This window comes from Triturus cristatus, chromosome 1_2, assembly GCF_964204655.1.
Source record: "Triturus cristatus chromosome 1_2, aTriCri1.1, whole genome shotgun sequence".
Classification (NCBI taxonomy): Eukaryota; Metazoa; Chordata; class Amphibia; order Caudata; family Salamandridae; genus Triturus; species Triturus cristatus.
The window spans coordinates 1,118,820,270-1,118,841,951 of NC_140580.1; the positions used below are offsets into that span (position 1 = coordinate 1,118,820,270).

Sequence of the window (21,682 nt, forward strand, 5' to 3'; positions counted from 1 at the left end):
TTAAACATATACTCCCAGGAGAGGGAGTCGAACGCTTTGGTAGCGTCGAGGAGCACCGCTACGGCCTGGAAATTAGAGTCGAAATAGTGAAGAGTGGCAAAGAGGGTACGCAAGTTGTGCACGGTAGATCTCGCAGGCACAAATCCGGACTGATCGGGGGACAACTTGCAAGGGGATCAGAGGCTGAAGACGAAGGGCGATCATTTTTGCCAATATCTTGGTGTCGATGTTAATCATGGAGAGTGGTATGTAGGAGTCGCAGCGGTTGGACGCTTTATGGGGTTTCAGAAGCATCACCAAGAGAGCATCCCGTAACGAGGGCGGAAGACGCCCGGTGTCGTACGCTTCCGCGTAAACTTCAAGGAGTCTGGGGGCCAGGTCTTCCGCAAAGGCCTTATAAAACTCGCTTGGAAGGCCATCGAGTCCCGCTGCTTTGCAAGTGGGGAGGGACATAATTGCGATCTTTATATCTTCCTCATCAAACGGTTGAGTAAGATATTCCCTATGTCCAAGGGCCAGCCAGCCCAGCGTGACATCATCTAAGTACGAAATGGATATCGTCCGTCTGCACTGTCTCTATTGCTATAAAGAGCCGTATAGTAGTCGAGTATGGTCTCGCTAATGGCTGCCGTACCGTAGTGAGCTTCCCCGGTCTCATCTAGGATCTCCGTAATATACTCCTGGGTCCGTGACGCAGCCAACTTCTGAGCAAGGGAGCGGCTAGGTAGACCTCCCTCACCATAATATCGGGCCGTATTACGTCTGGATCTATGTACCATCTCCTGGTCAGCAGTTTCATTGTGCTCCGTAACCAACTCACGAATTTTGGACAATGTTTCGGGTAACGGGTTCGCCTCATAGTCTCTTTCTAAGACGGAAATATCATTAGCCAGTTTGTGAATCCTGCGTCCCTGTAGTACTCCAGCCTGCGCCCCTATGCAGACCCTTCTGATAGTGACCTTGAATGCCTCCCACATGGTACCTGTGCCTACAACTGAGCCAGCATTGTCCCGAAAACAATTGCTAATAGCCTCCCCAACCGTGGCCTTGAAGACCAAATCCGTCAGCGAAGAAGGTTGCAGTCGCCACTGAAACGGTGGTACCCAGAGATCCAAGAGCACTGGAGAGTGGTCCGATAGTGTCCGAGCCAAATGACGCACCCCAACCGCCCAGGTACATGCAGCTTCTGTGTTCAGCCAGAAGTCCAGACGGAACCAAGTCCCATGTAACGACGAAACAAACGTACTCTCTCGCACCCCCGGCTGCTGCAGACGCCAGACCTCTCACAGACAACCTGCATCCATCAAGCCATGTAGTGTTTCCGCAGCTTGTTTAGGCCGTGCTCCGTCACTACCCCTCTGGTCAACTTCCATATCTAAACAAACATTGAAATCTCCTCCCCCCCCCCCCCGGCCCCACCCCCCCCATATGATCTCTGCATTAGGGAACCCTGAGATGCGGCACCAGACATCAGCAAAAAAGGCCGGATCGTCAACATTTGGTCCATACACATTCGCAAACAGAACACTCGTCCCACCCAGCAGTCCATGCACCAGCGCCACTCGGCCCAGATCATCTATCTCAGTACGTGTGACCTGGAACGGTATCCCTTTCTTGATAAAAATTAACACTCCGCGTGCATAGCTAGAGTAGGACGAGGCTACGCGTAACCCAGCCCATCTGACCCCCACATTCTTTTCTGATGATTTCGTAAGGTGAGTCTCCTGAAGGAAAGCAATCTGGACATTCATTCTGTCTAAGTCCCTGGAGCTCGGGTTGTGTTCAATACCCGCCAGGTGAAGCTCCTTCTTTAATTTGTAGCCAACTTTTAACTCGTTTTTACTGCTGCTGTTAATGTGATTTTTAAACTTGCCATATTTCGCTGCTAACGTTGGTTCAACACTGCTTAGGCTGCTAGTATAGGCTTTTTTGCACAAACTTACCGGGTTGCTGGGGTGCGAGCTGCTCATTCTCCCGAAGTACCCGGTGACGCCGAGTGAGAGGCGGCTCATTGGTTGCAACAGGGAGGTGGGAATCGGGGCTCTGATTGGGCGCTGGAGCGGGCTAGAGACTTAAATTTCCCTGTATGCCGCGACCGTGTCTGCGCCCATCCGCGCTCGGTTCGGGCTCAGGGCGCGTCACCCTGGTTCAGGTTTAGCAGAGGTTTTCAGTTACTCGTCTGACCAGCTCAGAGGTTTGAATCCTGAAGGTGGGAAGTTTGGTTGCCCTAGGCTCCATCCTGAGATGAATTTTAAAGACTCTTTTACCGACTGTGGGTGCTGTCAGTACCCACTGCGAGATATTTTTGCATGCCAGGGTAGTTCAGGGGGTAGAGAGAGGAAGGGCCCGCATTTTCGAGTGAATAAAGCACAACCATAGAAATGCTTGCTAGTGAACGCGAGGTCTCTGGTCAAGCATAGTCTGAAATGCCGTCTGTTCATGGAACAGCACCAGATTAAACTTGCTTTTATCACTGAGGCTTGGACAAACAACTCCTCAGGCCCCGATATTGTGATGGCCCTCCCTGCAAATTTCCTCTGCTTCACATTGGACCGACCGTCAGGAAGGGGGGTGGGCTTGTGGTGATCTATCACAACAGCCTGGAGCCTTTATTTTCCACAGCCTCCAACCATGCGTGTGAGGCCCTATCTATCAATGTTCGTCTTTCTCCCCATAATACGTTTAAAGCGCTTTTGATCTATCGGCCCCCGGGGCCCAGAAGCACGTTTTTGGAGGCACTCGGCACTTTGATAGAGGATGGATTTTGTGCCCACTCGTTCACCGTTCTGGGTGATTTTAATTTTTATCTGGATGATCAATCAGACCCAGACAGTATGCAACTCATGGAATTTATGGCTGCAGGAGGGTTGGTTCAAAGGGTGGTTGGACCTTCGCATACTGCAGGGCACACCCTGGATGGCATTTTTACTAACAATCCTGATCTTGATATTGTAGATATTCTGCCTCTCCCTTGGTCCGACCATGCGGCTATAATTTTTACACTTTCCTCAGGGACCCAGACACAGCCAAGGTCCAAGCCAAGGGATAAGATTGTGAGACCGGCTTGGAAAAATATAGATAGGGTAGAAATGGTGAAGTACCTAAGGTCTAATGCCCCCTGTATCCCGTCGGACGTAAATATAGCGGTTGACTTGTACTCCAAGTGGGTCGAGAGGGCCTGCGATATTTTGGCGCCAGTAAAATCTTTCACGCCCAGAAGGGCGATGCCCTCGGCGCCGTGGTTCTCTGACTCTCTGCAGACCGCCAAAACGGAGTGTAAGAAATTGGAGAGAAATTGGCGGAACGGGTACCGTCCAACTAAGAAAGAAATATATAAAAGGAGCCTCTCTATTTATAAAAATCTAATAAATGAAGCAAAAAAAACGTATTTCACGGAGCAAATAGAGAGGGCAAGTTCATCCTCCAGAGAGTTGTTTAAAACCATAACCAAACTTCCAGCAGAACCTATCTCGGCGACTAGTGCTGATATGTGTGAGACCTTAGCCACCTTTTTTCAGAATAAAGTGGCGGGGATTTTCTCCTCCTTTGCCGAAGTTTATGGAGAGGTGGGAGTTGCAGCACGAAGGGCGGATGCTGGGTCAGCTTGGTCGCAGGATAGATTAAGGGGCTTTAGCCCACTACAATCGGAGGAGGTCACGGGTCTTTTGTTGGCTGCCCGTTCGGAAGCCCCTAGTGATCCGTGTCCTGTGGCGGTCCTTTAAAAATTGTCCAGAAGTGATTGCCACCACGCTTACCCCGCTGTTTAACTATTTTATTGAGTCAGGCATTTATCCTAGGAGGTGGAAAGTTGCCTCTATCCTACCTTTAATTAAAAAACCCACTCTGGAAAAAAGTGACCCAACCAGCTATAGACCAATTTCGCGGCTCCCTCTGCCGGCGAAATTATTCGAGAAGGCCATAAACAGGCAACTTAGCTCTTTCTTGGAGAGGACTAAGGCCCTTGATTCTACGCAATTCGGGTTTCGTGCAGATCATAGCACGGAACTGGCCCTGATTAAGGTGACGGAGGAGGTTAGAGAGGCGGTGGATCAGGGGGGTGAGGCGGTCCTGATTCTGTTGGACCTGTCGGCGGTGTTCGACACGGTGCATCATGGAGTGATGATGGACCGGTTGGCAAAGACAGGGGTGGAAGGCACGGCCTGGAGCCTCCTGAAGTCTTTTCTGGCCGATAGAACCCAGACCGTGGAGTTGGGTGCCGAGGTGTCCAAACCCTTTGCCCTCCCGTGCGGGGTTCCGTAAGGGTCCTCCCTGAGCCCCACTCTTTTTAACTTTTATGTTAGTCCGTTGGGAGCCTTGATTAGATCTTATGGCCTCCAACTTACTTCGTACGCAGATGACAACGCAAATCGTGTTATCGATACAAAGAGAGTCCAAAGGGGGTATGATAACTAGGTGTCATGATTGTCTTAAAGATATCGCAAGCTGGATGGCCGCAAATTGCCTCAAACTAAATGCCGGTAAGACTGAGGTCATGATATTTGGAAATAATCCAAATACCTGGTCGCCAGCTATGTGGCCCGAGGCCCTAGGGAAGCAGCCAGTGGCCTACCCCAAAAGCTAGGAATCTGGGTGTCATGATGGACCAGAAACTGGACTTTGGAGGACAGGTCAGTGGAGTGGTGTCTTCGTGATTTCACATCATCAGGATACTGAGGAAAGTAAAAACATTCCTGCCCTCGGATGGCTTCCGGGTAGCAGTCTCAGCTTTGATCCTGTTGCGCCTAGACTACTGTAATAGTCTGTACCTCAATCTGAAAAAAAAACATCTGTACAGACTACAGATGGTACAAAACGCGGCAGCGAGACTGCTGACAAGCTCTCCTAAGTATGTTTCAGTCCGAGAAGAAATAAGGAAACTCCACTGGCTCCCGATTCACAGACTCTCTCAATTTAAGGCCATGTGCACGGTTTTCAAGGCATTGAAAGGCATTGGCCCAGAGTTTCTGAGGGATTGTTTCAGGCGGTATGTGCCAGGGAGGGCACTGCGCTCTGCGGAGAACAACCTAGTGGTTGTTCCCAGGATAAAAAAGACCAGCTGGGGTGGAAAGATGTTTTCCTATGGCGCGGCCACCGCATGGAACTGCCTTCCAGTACATCTTAGGAAAGCGGAGGAACTTCTGTCTTTCAGGAGGGGGCTGAAGACCTGGTTGTTAAGGGATTAGACCCTCGTTCTTCAGGGATGCTCAGCATGACAGCGCCAGGACACCCTTGGGTATTAGTGCGCTTTATAAGTTCACAAATAAATAAATAAATAAGCAAATACTGCCCTGATCTATTTTTCCGCTCATCTAGTCAGTGGATTGCGAAGTGGCTAAGTAATTAGGTATAATAGAGACATGCGTGTGCTAGTGCGGTAAAAGGAAAAAAAAAGAGTGCAAAAAACACAAAACATACAGTGCCAGAGGGCATCCCCCCCTTTGTAACCCCTCATCCCCCCCCCCTACTTCAGCATCCCCAACTCGCCAAAGCCATCCCAGATCCCAGCCCACACCGACCCTTCCCCAACCGACAAACAGTAATATAAACCTTAGTTGGCGTATACCCATGTGAGGGCGTTAGAGTGCAACTATCCTCCCATCTAGCAGGAGGTGGCTGAGCGGGGTACAAGGACTGTGCCTGCAAAAGACAACACCATGGAACTGACTCATAATAAGAAAGCATGTATAACACATTTGGCTGCCACGGAGGTCACTGGTGCGTAGGAATAAGGCAAGGCATATATATGTAAGTAACTCGCCCTGTTCTGATTTAAAAACCATGGGCAACTGGGGAGTAATCCGGACAGTAGGATAGTTCTGCAAGTGCTCCCTACGAGCCTAATGTTCCTCTGTGTCTGACGGTGTACGGGATTCACGTCGTCTTCGCTTGAGGCGTTTGGCAGGTTCTAGGGCTGCTTTGGGGTTGTTGAAGATGCGAGAATCACCGTCCGGGCCTATCTTCAGGCGGGCAGGTTAGAGCATGGCGTACGGGACCCCCTCGGATTGAAGACATTTTTTGACATTTGCAAATTCCCTTCTTGCCGCCTGGACAGCGATGGTAAAGTCCGGAGTTTATTGCCTTGGTGCTCAATGGAGCCTTTCTCTCGTGCCAGACGTAAGATTACATCGCGGTCACTATAGTTCAATACTCTCGCAATTATGGGATGAGGGGGGAGCTCCCAGGACCGGGCGAGCAGCCAGTGAGCGATGCGCCCGCTCTACAATGAACATGGGGGACAGCTGCTCTGTACCAAAAAGTTCTGTGATCAATGTTTCAATGAAGGTCTCCATTTTGCCCACATTAGTGGACTCCGGCAGCCCAGTGATGCGGATATTGTTACATCTGGAGCGTCCCTCCAAATCCTCATTCTTAGCCTGAATGATAGACAGGACTTTTTCCATATTAAGAGTTTTCCCGGCGACATCGCTCAGGCCGTCCTCCGCCCCAGAGACCCGCTGCTCAACTTCCCCCATACGGCATTCTGGTTTTTCAGCTGCGAAGACATGTGGTCTAGTCGATAATTGACAGCCGCCATTGTGCCCTCAATAGATTGGAGGCTGAGCTGCATCGCCAAAAGTGTGGCCACAAGTTTTGAGTGCCCCCCCTCCGGTGCCTCAGAGTCCAAAGCGGCCTTCTGCGGTGTCTTAGTGGATTTTCGTGCCTCGAACGTGAGGTGAGGCTGAGTCTTGTCTGTCGTACCCATGATTCCAGATAGGGTTGTCTGCGGGAAGTAGTGTGGAGCCCAGCCCTCACAACGTCCTTCATAGGAGCCAGGCGGGGATTCGTGGGCACTGATTGAAATCGGGGGGCGATGCAGACCTAAATACGAGGGGGGGTGCTCACCTACACACAAACACCCAGCAGAGGCACCACAGCGACTCAAGGCAGCACGGGGCCAAATCCAGCGTGGATTCCAGGCCACCGGGAGTGCACCACGTCCTGAGCTCCGCAGCAGCAGCCCCAAAACCTGCCTCGATCAGGCAGGTCATGCAATGTCTATCACCCCGGTGCCAGCGTAGAAAGTAGTAGCAAGTAGGTCACTGGAAGCCTCACTGAGGAATATATAAGGCCACAGGCAGCAATCAGCCTCCACTGATATGATACGATCACTGCCAGAAGGGGATCTTCGGGCGGGCCTCCGTCAGGGCAAGAAGCAGTATGGCCGTTACTCAATGCATGAAAGCCCGCTCCCGCATGCAGTGAAGTCATAGGCCCCCCGCACTCCCCAGCACCTTACGGTGGCTCGCAGGCCGCGGCCCACACTAGGCCCGCACCCACTGCCACACACCTCCGGAGCCGGCGACACAGTGGCCCCTCTCCACCGCAGCCGCCACAGGTACCGGTGATCCTCGCTCCCTTGTCTCCTCACACGGCTTCACGGGCCCTGAGCAGTTCCTCCAGCAGGCGTGACAATCTTGGGGGTGAAGCGCCGTCCTTCCCCAGTCCAATTGCTGGTGGGATGTGAGCTCTCGCAGACCAGAAGGGCACAATGATCCGGCGAAGGCAGCAATTCTCAGAGCCCTCCGGGCGCTGCCATTTTGTGGTTGTGCGACCGCAGGCCACAACAGCAGATATTCCACATTTCCCACGGTCGTAGGTAGCACCGAGGGCACCAAGCAAAGCAGGAACACTTAACTCATCATATGCAACTCTGTGCCACCGGATTGCAAGATTATCAGACAGATATTGGTCGGATCGTGGCTCAGCCGGGCAGAGCCTCACTAGAGTGCAACCATCTTGCCGTGCGCCCTCTAGACCATCCCCCCCAAGTTTAACATCTAGTAAATTAGGACAGCTATTTTTGGCAGACCTTTTCAGTTTTTTTTCCTTTAACATAGCCAGACCGGAAAGGTTCCTGATATCAGCAAAACGAGTTCCTGAGTGAGGCCCAAGCACCCGGATTGATCTGTGTTTCTTTGGGTAAAACCTGGTATGAGAAATCAAGTTAATCTTGCCGTATCATGTTTCGACAGGGTATGTAGGGTGTAAAAAGCTCCTGTAGATATTTTGTATGATGGCCCCTGAAGCTCTGATGGTGGTGTGTGTAGGAAACCGAGCTTTTGTTGTATTTGTCACCCCTTGCCCACCACGTTTTGCCTCCTTTTTAGCTCCTTGATGCTGACTTTCAACTTCGACAGTGAACGGAATCCTGCTAACCAGACCTCAGTACCAGTGCTCCTTTCCTAAACCAAGGTGAAGTCTAATTGTTCTACAATTGGCTAAGGACTTTAGCACCCCTGCAAGTCCCTAGTAAATGGTACCCCAGCTACCTAGGGCATGGGTGTTAAGAAGGGTCCCTAAGGGCTGCAGCATATCGTATGCCACCCTAAGGGACTTGCATACAAATTCTACGCGGACTGCCATTGCAGGCTGCGTGACGGTGCAAACCATGAGTGAAAACATGACATGACACTCCTGTGTCTCATGCCATAGTCACTGCATCTAATATAATGAAGTCACCCTAACAGCAGTCCTTTGAGCCATTAGGCAGGGTGCATTATTTTTTATGTGAGGACATATCTGAATGAACAGATATGCGCCTGTGATGTCTGGTTCCAGTACTAGATATCACAAGTGAGCAGGGAAGCCACCTTAAGGTATCTACTGTACACTGGTCAAAATGAGTTACCCACCTACGTAATGGCTTCACTGAAACCTATAGGGTTTGCTGCCAGTCACCTTGTATTAATAAATCCTTAATTATTCCATTGATGGATTTATTAATTCATGCACCTTAGAGGTACCGCCTGAAACCTACTAGCCCTCTAGTGTGCTGGCTGGCTGGTCCAGTCCAGCCTGCCTCCAAAGAAGAGTTTCTGACCCCCTGATAGCCCCTCTCTCAGAGGACAGCAATAATGCACTCTGGAAAGAGGTTTTATCACCTCCTCCTCCTCCAGAAAGACAGGTAAATCAGCATATAAAGGCAGGAGCCCTATGCCGCCTCTATGTGACTCAAGGCTTCCCCAGGCAGGGGAAATGCCACCGCTTACCCTGGGCCCATCTGGCCCCAGGACAAGTGGGAAAATTAGCTATGCAGGAGGAGTTTAGCTCTTCCAGGCTGGACGCGCCTCTAGGGTCAACAGCCTGAAATAAATACGAAATTAGGAATTCCACCATCTTGTATGTGGTGGAATTAGGAGTTTTGGGACAGGGTGATGCCCACTCCCCAAAGGAAGTGGTCATCTAGGGGGTGTAGTGACCCCAGGTGTAAGTAGCCTATTGGCTACTACCCCTCACTCCCCTTAATGCCCCTAGATTGAGTATTTAGGGGACCCCCTGATACTCGGACCTCATATTTCGATGGGCCAAAAGGAGAAGTGGACAAAGAATAGTCCTGAACCGCGGAGCAGCGACTGACTTGACGCCAACCCTGCCAGACTGCTACCTCCAACAATCGTGGAAGAATCAGACTCGTCCTGATGCTGTGCACACCCCGAGAAACCAGAATGGCTACCAGTGCTTCACCAATTGCCTAAGACTCTCCCTTGGACGAGAGGAGCTACTCCCCTTCAGCCGTAGGCACCAAAGAGGCAATGCCCGGTACACCAAACTGCTGTCTACGGGGGTGTACCGATGCTGCAGCCACCAAGAAAGCGGTCATCATGCTCCTGCAAGTCAGATTCCTCCTCCCTGCAAGTGCGGGTATGCCAGGACCGACTGGGGCCGCACATGACCAATGCCCAGGGTACTGGACCCTTTGCAGTGATCAAGGCTGGATGTGGCCGGTCCGGGCACAAATGCCGAGGAAAACTGATCAGCTTGTCGAGGGACTTCAGAGACCGTGAGACCCACATCAAGAGTGGCCCAGCTGTCCTATTTGTCGGTTTTGTTTTGCAGAATAGAAGTCAAACAACTGAGACTTCGACCAGTGCCACCCAACACCTCAAAGCACCTCTACACCCATGCTTCACAGCCCTAGTCCAAGGGATGTGACTGTGCCAACAGGGTCCCCATACCCACAGATGACAAGCCCACCCTTGGGTTTACCCAAATTGGCCTTTCAATTGCCTGCCTGCAGCCTCTTTCTGCAGACCCCCTCCAACCGCGAATGACTGCACCAGACCCAACACCAATGCACCCGAGCCCCACAGTCCGAGGAGAGGTGGTGGTGTCCCTACGTGCCTGAGCATGTCAAGAATCAAGCTTCCTCCCATGGGTTGCTCTGGACTGGTCCCCCAGTCCCTGCTTGCAGCCTCCCTCCTACCAGACCATTCTCCATTGAATTGAATGGGACTCCCGATGCTGTAGCACACCTCTGCATCCGGACGCCACAGAGCCTCCCGAGGTGACCTGTTGGTGTGGTCTTGGACCTTGCTCCATACTCAAGTTAAGCCCAGTAAAACAGTCCCGTAAGTCACTTTTAAGTTCCCGAATGCAGTATGTTGTCCCCCCACAAGATAACATTACTTCACCTAAAAAGTGTCAACTTTTGAAAACTGTAAAAATTAAGAACTCAAAAAATACCTGATTGTGATGATCTTGATATCTAAATTCATATAAAAGTATGTTTTATTTGTACAAATTGCTGTTGAATTTCTTTATTGAGTGTGTCTCACTGCTTTTGTGTGCAAGAGGTGCTGAGCACTACCCTCTGATATGCCTAAAAGAGAGCATTTGGTGTATCATTTGTGCACTTGTAATATCTTTACATAGTGTACCTCTTTTCGTCCACTATATAAAGAGCCAGCTTGATAGTGTACAGAAGTTGAATTTTTATTTTTGCACTGCTCGAAGCCAGTGAGGTTTTTTAAGTGACAGGGAGATGCTACAATTTCTTTAATAAGGAGTCCTAATCATTCTGCTTGGTAGTGAATACTCTGTAGTTGTGCAATAGCTTATTAGGGTGCTCTGATGTAGACCGTGTTACAGTACTCCTAGTTCTTTCATAATTTAAAAATTGATAAGTCTTTGAAAAGAGCTAAGTAGGTCTTGGTCTCCTGGCGTTTTGCTTTTTAAAGCAGTGCGCAGTTTCCATGTTTGCAAGATGCTTACATGAAAATTGAGGGCTGCACCCTTTCATATTTTATCTAATTTATTATGAAGATAGGACTCCTACTTTTCCATTGGACTGGGTGTAGTGTCTTAGAAGCTGATCTTATTGACAATGAGAACTGCTACAGAAGTAGCTTCATTGACATCTCAAAACATTAGACCTTGATGTTTGAAAAGTCTTTTCCTGCCGAGATCCTGTTGTCTAATTTTCTTCTACCAGTCAGATTTTCAGCTTTGTACTTCACTTCAGAATATCAGAGCTCCTGTGACCATCGCCAAGCCTTTCCTTGTCATAGGACCATACTCTTGACACAGACACAAATGGAAGGGCAGCCATAGAAGTAAGGTATTCTTTCACCATCGAAGGTTGAGGATATTGCATCTGTACCCATATGCCTGATGTCAAGGTTAAACTCTGCAGTTAGGTGGGATTTCACTTCCATTATTTTCTTTCTCCAGTTAAAGAATACCTAGATTGAGTTTTTGAGGAGAACTGTTCTGGCGTATCATTTACGCATCTCAAACACACCCAGCAGGTTGGTCATTTAGGGGTCCGAATTGAATTTTACAAGAGGGAGCTACATCTAGGTCTTTTTTTATATATGTACGAGTTATTGTCTCGTTTTTCATACATATTTGTAAATCACACTGCTAATAGTGCATCGCACACATACATGTTTTAGACATTATTTTGATAGTACACAAAGTGTGGACTAAGATTTACATAGTGCCTTGCAAACTGATTGTAGGAAACTGGGTTTTTGTTGCAGTACCCCCACTTTTTGCCTGGTATTAGATTTAACTGTGATTGAAGTGTACTGGGTTCCTGCTAACCAGGTGCCCAGTACCAGTGTTCTTTCTCTAAAAATGTACCATTGTTCCCTAATTTAATTGGCAAAACCTTTAGCACCCTCTGCAAGTCCCTAGTAAATGGTAGCTTGGTACCTATGGCCTCAGCTGCTAAAGAGGGTCCCTAAGGGCTGCAGCATGAATTGTGCCACCCTAAGGGACCCCTCACCAAGCACATACACAACTGCCATTGCAGGCTGCGTGTCTTGGTGCAGACAAAAGTGAAAACACAACCTGTCACACATTCCTGTTACCATGTCCCCTAGCACTGCATATGATATTTATAAGTCACCCCTGCAGCAGGCCTGATAACCCTAAGGCAGTGTGTGCAATATTTGTGTGAGGACATATCTGCATGAGGAGATATGCCCCTGTGCAGGTCACTCCTATTGCTGCCACTGCAAGTGACCAGGGAAGCCATCTAAAACCATGCACTGAGCAGTGGTGAAAACGAGTTCCCCCATATACATGATGGCTTCACTGAAAATAGGAATGTCCGCTACCAAACATCTCGTCTGGATAAACCCACACCAATGCCAGTGTTGGATTTATCAAAACATGCACTCTAAGGTCATCTTAGAAGTGCCCCATGAAAACCTACCTGCTTCTGGTGTGCTTGCTAAATGGATTGTGCCACCCTGCCACCCGAGACCATGACTTCCTAGGGTGAGAGCCTTTTGCTCTCAGGAGGTCAGGAGATAAAGCTTGTCCGGTAAGAGAGTGTAACACCCCCTCCCACAGGATAGCATGCTGATTAGCCTCCTTGGGCTGGCGAGCTTCAAGGCAGCCGCCGCCTTTGGAATACGAATCTGGCACCCCTCATAGGAGAGGTAGCGCCCCCCGCCCTACCCTCCTTGTCCAGAGCTGGAAAATTAGCTAGTCAGGTAGATGTGCTTCCCCAGACTAGTACCGCCCCTAAGCTGGGCGATCTGTGAGGTGTACACAAAATTTGAGAGGTAGCCATCTGTGTGATGGCAAACCTAGGAATTCTGGCACAGTTATGCCCACTTTGCACAGGAAGTGGTCATATAGGGGGTGCAGTGACCCCAAGGGTCAGTAGCCCATTGGCTGCTGCCCTACTCATCCCTAACCCCCCTATATTCAGTATTTGATGGAGTCCCTAGCACCAGAAAGGCAGATTCTGATGACCTACACAGAAGAAGGACCCAAAGAGCTTCGAAAACAGAAGAGAGCACCTGACCTGGCTCCTGCCCTGCTGACCTTTCTGCCATTCTCAGTCTACTCTGCGCCAAAGTTGACTAGTCCTGCAGCCGAGTGCCTCCAGAACCAAGGAGGGCTACCTGCCTTCAACAAAGACCAATACCTCCTGTGAATAGCGGACTTGTTCAAAAGAAACTTCTAAGAAAAGACGTTGCAGCCTCCAGAAACAACAAACACCCTAAGTCACATCCGCACTTGACGCTTCCAGCCCGAGTTGAAGTGGCTCACCGGTGTCAACAATGTTACCCAGTGTTCCAGAGTCAGTCCAGCGTGGTCACACCCGTCGTGGACTCCTAGACGTTGCCTGCAGCCTCTGCTCGCAGGCTTCCTCGACTGCTCCTGGTAAGTAAATCTGATGCCAAAAGACGCTTCCACATCTGTCGCCCCCGGGACGTGGAGAAGAGGACCCCAGGTGTCCCTACCTCCCCAAGCATTGTAAGTGTCCCATTCCGAGCCTGCAGCCCCTTTTCCGCAATGACCAATCTCCATTAAAGCCTTTTAGGCTCCCGATGCTGTTTTGCACCCTGCACCCGGCCGCCCTTGTGTCACTGGTGGTGTAATGCTGGTTCTTCCTTGGACCTTGCCCACCACTCACCTTAACTCCCAGATTGGTCCTGTTAGTCGATGCATTCTACCTGTTTGCAGAACTTCTTTTTCCTCCCATAGGAATATATTGCAGAACTACAAAATTGCACTTTATCCACTTTTTGAACTGAAAAGAATTTATATTTAAAAACCTACTTATCTGAACATGTATTAAGATACTTGCTATTTTTATAAATTGTTGTGGATCTCCTTGAGTCGTGTTGTCAAATCAAAATCAGCTTTATTCGGAGCAACCAATACCACCATAAAAGCATACTAATTAAAATACATTCCTACATTATATCATAAAAGGTATACAGTTTAAAAACCATCAAGTGCATTTTTTAAGATAAAACAGGTACTAGTACATGAGGACAAATCTAAAGTGCAAAGTATAAAGTGTCATTATTTAAGAGTCAGTTATACACTTCAGACTTGTCAAATTGCAGAACTTACATATATAGGATATAAAGTGCTTATGCAAGAAAGTGCATTTAAGATACATAAAGTGCAAATGCCACCTCCTGAGTCAGAACAAGGAGGTAAGGCTAAGCTAAATCATCCTGATTTTCATATAACAATACATCCAAATGTGAATAGTCTCTTATTTTCCTAATTGTGAGTTGTAAAGAGAGAGACAGCACTAATAATATTCACTTTTTCCAGACTGCATATAAAGTTAAAGGCATATTTATAGTTAAAAAGACTGTTTGATGAAAAGAGGGGTTTCAGAACTGATTTCCTGCTGTCTTTATAAAAACTGCAAAAAAGAGTAAAATGCAAGGTGGATTTTTTGGATTTTCCATCGCATGGACAATTTGGTAAATTATGATACCGTTTATCCATTCTAGGAAATGCAGCTAAATAATGTATTGTACCCATCCTTAGACTAGTTAAATGAAATCTCTGTTGTACATTTCTCACCAGTGTTAAATATGGTAGTATACCCATCATAAGTGGACGTTCACAATAGGAAACAACACTGTGCTTATGGCTGGTACTCCTTTCTCTTTCATTATCCGTGGCATTTAAAAATCTTAACTTCCAATTTTTTTTTTACTAATCTCCTTTACAAGTATAGGATTCTTCCTATCAATATCCACTTCACAATAGTTTTGGAGACTAAAAATGTACTCCAGCCAAGGTATTTTCCTACTGTGGTTGAGGGCTAAACCATCCATAAATAATTCTTTTGTAAATTTAGTTTCATCTTTAGCCCAAATTCCATGCCAGAAAGTGAGACCGACCAGCCATTTTTATGGAGACACTTGGGTACAGGACTGAGAGTTCTTTGGGTACTATGTAATTTGCTGTTGCACTAGGAACTGCCAACAGTCTTTTTAAAAACGTGTTTTCTAAAATTTGTAGTGGGGCGATGCTAGCTCTCCCCCAAATTACAGTCGTGTTGTCATTTATTGATCATTTTGTGTGTATTTGCAAATATCTTGCACTCCTCTGTGTTAAGCCTTAGGCTGCTCGACCACACTACCCCCTAGCAGAGTACTTTGCGATTGCATAGCAAGCCCTGTCCACTAGTAAGGGAGCTCCTAGACTCTTTACAATATTACACAGATTATTGACACTTAAAGAGCCAGCTTCCTAATCTGATGCAGCTGTTTTGGTTTTTATTTGCTAATTGTAAAATGCCTGCCTACCTTAGTGAGTAGGAGTGCAGTTTTGTGTGAAGTTGCTTACTGATTAAATTATTGCTCATGCTTGAAGTATTGTCAAGAAGCTGAATCTTTCAGTGTTGCTTATCTTGGCCTAGAACAATCAATCTATTTGGGGAAAATTCCCTTAAATGTTCTTTTTTGACACATTATATTACATTTTGAGATTGTAGCAATACAGTACAACAAAGAAATAATGTAACGGAGGCACTATGTTTCCTGCTCCCTCCACTATCCCACAACACCCCTCCCTAGTCCTTACATGCAGAATTGTGCATCCATTATGATTCGCAGCCCCAAACCCATGTATGATCGAACTTCATTGTCTAAAGTTGTGGTGTGAGAGTCTGTTGGCGTAATGGTGATCTCTAGATTCCACCCATGGTCCCCATATTTTCGTGTATTTCTGAGGACCGCCTCTGGCCTCATAAACTGGTTGTTCTCTGTTCATGCACCAGATCCGTCCTCTTTTCCACTCTGCAATCGAGGGGGGGAGCATCCACTTTTCATTGTCGTGCAATATCCTTTTTAGCCACATTTAAGCTCAGCCAGAGCACTAATAGTTGTAATGATACATTTCGAAAGTCAATGGTCCTGGAAAAGACCTTCTTTAATCAGAATTCCATGTTTAAAACAGCTGCCTTTCCTTGAAAAGGCCAGTAGAAACGTGGGGAGGCACACTGATTGGCTCACTGGGCAACCTTGTTACCTTCTCAGAGTGGGTCCACCGCCCGTAGATCCTAAGCCGAAGGTCTTTGCTAGTGCTTGGTTACTTCTTCAACTGCATGAATGATGCAGATAGTTTTGTTCCTCAGAGGGCTTCGTTCAGTAAAATTGGGCCTTCAGCTTCGTCAATAGTGGTATTGGGCATTATCAAAAAGAGGGTAGGAGGTAGAAGATTGAAGAAATCATCCCTTCTCCAGTCGATGGAGGTACCTGGTGGTTTCTCAACCCCATTGCTCTTTAGATGTGGAGCCCGGGGGCCAGGCTATGAGGTCTGTTGGCCTATGGAAGGTGTTTCTGCCAGTGACAGCTTGAAATCTAATGTGCTCACTTGACCGGATGCTTCATTCTTTAGGCCAACTTGCTGGTGTGTTTCAGTCTTTGTGATTTTTAATCTCTGATCACTCTATACGATTTTCCCTCCAGGTTGGGTTCATGAGGAATGTGATCTTTGGCAACCAGCTGAGAGAAGAAGACAGGATGGCACTAGAAAACCTGCTTTCAACAATTCCAAGCACTAAACCTGGGAAGAGCAGCGGCATTGATATAACTCCCTACAGCACCCCCCAGCTGTCGCCAGCGAGCACTCCTGCCAACAAAAAGAACCGCACCCCAATAGGTAAGGAGAGGGCTTAGGTTTTCGCCCCAGGATAGTCAACGTATGAGAAACCAGCATAGAAAGAAGACTTTTATACTTCTATTTTTTCCCTCCTGAAACACATTCTCTATTTGCCCATTTAATGTTCTTAAAGCCACTGCCTCCCATGTGACAGTGACTGTGCAATGGATGAGAAAAAGCCAACTGATGACATTTGGCAAAGACCCCATGGGGCCAGTATATGAGTGAAGATCAAACCAAAGGCATAATTAATTGGCAGGATATTCATCCTCCTGGGTACTTAAGTGTGCTTATTGTCAAATGTAAAAATTACATATCTGTAATTTATGGAAATAATTGCAGTTCTCACTCAGACACCCCTCTAAACTCCGCAATGCAGCTGTACAAATGAAGAAACCTTACATTCCCTCTAAAAAAGTTATAGGGACTGAAGGGGAACAGCTATGCCGCCCCAAAAAGCCAACTATCCTCCCAAACTCCATGGACCTGATGATCTAAATTCATCTTGGTTTCTGAGCAGCTGCACTTGGTAAGCAGAACGAGCAAGTCTGGTGTCATTTTATATGTTCTACAACTACTTATGTGTACAGGTATCTCGGATAATGAAATCTAAATGACCAACAACGTGTTATTTGAATTAGCTGGAAGGGATAATAAATAGGCTTAAGGATACAGTAAATAAAGGTTTAACAGGAGTGAGGAATAATTAAAAAATAAGCATTGGCAAAGCCAATAGGTCTTCCTTGTGTTGCTGGAAGAATTTGATAATAGATGTTCACTTTGTGTATTTTTCCCTAGCAGTCTAAGAAAGAAAATATCATAGTGAAGCACCACCTTGGGCTAAAACAATAAGGAAGATGGAAGTGGGGATCCTTTGCTGAACAGACTACAGTGGCAGAGTTTAGCTGCATTCTCACATGAGTGTTAAGAAAAAGAGTTGGAAGATGAATATATTGCATAGTAAATACTTTTAAATACGCAGTGGCGGCTAGCAGGGAATGGGTGTGGAGGGGCAGGAGCAGCGGGACATGAGGACGGGGGGGTGTGGAAAATATATATATATTTTTTTAAAACGCACTTACCTTTTCTCCGCCGGCCACATTACTCCTCTGCTTCTTTGCTCTTCCTGACTCCAGTCCGGAAGAAGCTGCAGAAGCACCTGGGCACACAGGCTCCCCTGAGCCAATTACAACGCTGCAATGCAGCATTGTGATTGGTCTGAGAGCCGTGTATTGGCGCTCAGATCAGGACTGGGAACTTGTGCATATTCCCTACCAGGCTGTCCATTAAAGTCTGGTACGGAATATGCAAAGTGCGCATGACTGCATGGCTGGCCAAAATGGCCAAGCAGTCATGCGCACTTAGTGTGCATAGTCTACTCCTCCTCCTCCCTAACCCAGCCCACAGAAACCAAAAATAAAACGATAATACCCTTGTTATTATCGTTTTATTTGACCCCTTTTCACTGCTCTAAGAGCAGTGGGCGACGCTCCTCCGCCTCGAATACGCAATGCTTTACCCGGCCCGCCTAAAGGTCACGGCAAGTCCACAATATATTTGGACCCCCAACAACCCACAGCAGAAGTAGTCCTAATGACAAGATTTGTAAACAACTTGAGATGCAGCAAAGTAACGATCGCTATTAGAGCCCGGGACAATGTGGTACTTCACTAAATTTTCTAACATGGAATGTTAGAGGTCTAAATGACCAGCGTAAAATACGCAAGGTGGTATCATACTTTCAAATACACCAAATAGACGTAGCGATATTGCAAGAAATCCACCTTACAAAGGTTTTTTAATGCAGAGAAGAATGAAAGGAATATGTGTGGCAGCTGGATTCACGTCTCACGCACGTGGGGTACTGATTTGGGCAAGACAGGGTTTCAACATTAAAATACAGGCATTAGACATTGATCCTGGGGGCAGGTACATAGTAGCACACTGCCGTAAGGACAACTTTAATGTGCGAGTGGTGGGGATATGCGGGCCTAATTACGTTGCCCCTCATTTTTACCGAACACTGCATAATAAAATTGCTACATATGTGGATGCCTACACTTTGGGGTGGCGATTTTAACTGTGTACAATTCCCTGAACTAGATAGATCCAATTGGTCCAACAAGAAAACCTTCATCAGCTACTGAAGCCATAGTCTCAATGCCAGAGGCAGATGGTTTAGTAGATGTTTGGCGCTTACCTCTGGGAAGGGAGTACACACACACTACTCCTCAGTACACGACATCCACACACGCATTGACTACTGGTATGCATCAAGGGACCTGGTACCATTTATAACAGAATATGTGCATTTTCTGCTCACATATTCAGATCACTCCCCAGTTAGATTAAAATAAAAAATAGACAAACTGTTGCAGAGGAATCAGTTGTGGCGTTTCCCACAGCACAGTATTGAGAGAAGAGCTCTCCCAGGAGTTAGACCACTACTTCAATAGCAACTTGGGTAGTGTCCCCAGAATGGCCACTATTTGGGAAGCATTTAAAGTTTATGTCAGCAGAGTGGTTATATCCGAACACTCTGGGGTGCGCCGCTCTCTAAGAGGTAGGTTACAAAAATTGGAGACCGAACTAACTGAGTTAGAGCAACGATCCCTGGAAGGTTCCACTCCAGAGTTATTAACAGTGATTAGCGAGAAGATGGATGAAAATAATGAAGTAGCACAAACCGAGGTGACGCACCTGGGAAAATACGCCACTGCTAAGGTGTGTGAAGAAGGTGAAAGACCTAGTGCTACACTTGCTGCTCTTACTTGACCAGTAAAAGACGCAAACGAGGTAACCGAAATAAGGGATGGAAATGGTGTGCTGGTTCACGTTGCGTCCCAAATAGATAAATTCCGTGAATACTACACAGATCTTTACACTTCTTGCCCCACTAGTTCAGAAGAATCAATAGACTATTTAGCACATATCCAAATGAGCTGGCTAGCAGACACGCATAGAGAGCGACTGCTGGTTCCACTGTGCCCTACAGAAATAGTTGCTGCACTCAGACATGCCCAATCACAAAGCTCCTGGCTCAGATGGTCTTACTGTAGCCTTTTATAAGGCCTATCAAGAGCAACTGATACCACATTTGGTAACTTTATTTGAAGAACTAACCAAAGATGGCGTTATGCCCTCCACTATGCGAGAATCTACACTAATCACATTGCTAAAGCACGGTTAGCCCGCGGAGCAGTGTTCATCGTACAGACCGCTATCCTTACTTAATACATACACAAAACTGTATGCAAAGGTATTCGCAAACTGGCTCACTCCCTTGCTCTTGTTGGCAGTGGCCCCTGAACAATCCGGTTTTGTGCTCGGCCGATCCCTTACTAGTAATTTACATACGATATTCTGCACTATCACTCGTATTGATCTGTCTGTCCAAGCCGCGGCAGTAATTTTGACTCGGAGTGGGAGTTTTTGCTGGCTGTGCTTAAACGGGTTGGAGTAGGAAAGGTGTTCGTAAAACTCGTTAAAGTCCTATATGAAGAGCCTACAGCCTGGATATGCTGGTACCTGCATTCCCCTTTTATATGCATTGGCGGCTGAACCATTAGCATGTGCCCTGAGAGAATACCATAGTCATCGTGGTATACAATTTCCCCAATATAAATTCATAATAACCGCGTATGCGGATGACACCTTACTGTATGTCCGGAGTCCCGAACGGAACCGGACACCTATGTTACAGGAAGTGGAGTGATTTCGGGGCACTATTCGGCACTTAGAATAGATTGGAGTACTTTCCACTAACCACAAACACTACCCACATCAGACAAACTACCATATAGCAAGGACCTCCGATCTCATACGCTTCCTAGGGGTGCAGATTCACATTGTTCCAGATGTGGTGGTCCTGGAGAATTATGACCAACCAGTAGAGAAACTTAGAGGTGATTGAGAAATGGATCGGTTTACCGTTGTCACTGTTGGGGCGTATATCACTCATGAAAATGATAGTGCTTCCAAGTTTTCTATTTTATTTTGTAAACATCCCCATTCCATTGCCAACATCATTTTTCCACACACTACTCTCTCTAATGATCAGACTTGCCTGGCCTGGGTAGCAGCCACGAGTACAGTGGGAGACACTGATCAAACCATACTCAACAGATGGATTAAATGCGCCAGATCTTGACATATACTACTGTGCGGCACAACAAATGCATGCATTACATTGGATACACGGCCCCCATGAGGCCCCGCATTTATACCTAGAGAGAGACGAGGTGAGCCCATTAACACTGCCACAATATCTTCTTGGTAAGTCACAGAGAAGATATCACGTTATAGACCCAGTAGGGAATACAAGACCTCAACTGCACAGGGCGGCAGACGTACATTAGATCACACTTCTTTACTCCCCAAAATTGCCCTTTGAATGGCGCGAGTGGTTACCTATCCGACAGGCAAAGGCATTTATAAATGTGATGCACACGTTAAATATAAGAATCATGGGAGACTGTTTTTTGGAGTGGACTGTCAAAACATGGGATCAGTTACAGGCGCCAAAAACAGACGTAACCGCTTGCGAGACATCACGATCAGCGAGCAAGACATTCATTCATAGCCGTATTGGGGTATAGCATGCAGGAACCACGTGAATACACTGCACTAACATATTTACTGCAGGCTGTTCGCTGCAGCGCGCAGTGACACGATATATACTCATTAGATCTGGAATCAACTCGGCCACAGGAATGGCGCAATGAATAGGCATAAACATAACCGAGGAGCAGTGGCTATACTGCTGCTCTAGTACAAAAAACATATTGCAGAATGGAAGATACCTTCTCACACACTTTACATTTTTGCAAAGGGTCTACTACACTCTGGTTAGATTGCACAAAGACCGACTAAGAGAGGATGATGACAGTGACAGATGTGGGGCTGCAGAGGCACATTTCACACACTTAGCGTGGGACTGCCCTGGTTTCAGTAAATGCTGGTCGGAGGTGTGTGGAGCTCTGCAGGAAATTGCGGAGACTCGTATACCTAAGACACCTGTGAT

The 21,682-nt window shown here is 47.2% G+C and overlaps 1 protein-coding gene across 18 annotated transcripts in view; it reads left to right on the forward strand.

Moving 5' to 3' along the window:
- The window catches only part of GAPVD1 (GTPase activating protein and VPS9 domains 1), a 486,206-nt gene that overhangs the window by 166,983 nt on the left and 297,541 nt on the right, over window positions 1-21,682 (forward strand). For all 18 annotated transcript variants that reach the window (XM_085613786.1, XM_085613788.1, XM_085613789.1 and 15 more), the window contains exon 6: window positions 16,467-16,659. In XM_085613786.1, the coding sequence (XP_085469912.1) occupies window positions 16,467-16,659 (193 nt within the window). The remainder of the gene's footprint in view (window positions 1-16,466; window positions 16,660-21,682) is intronic.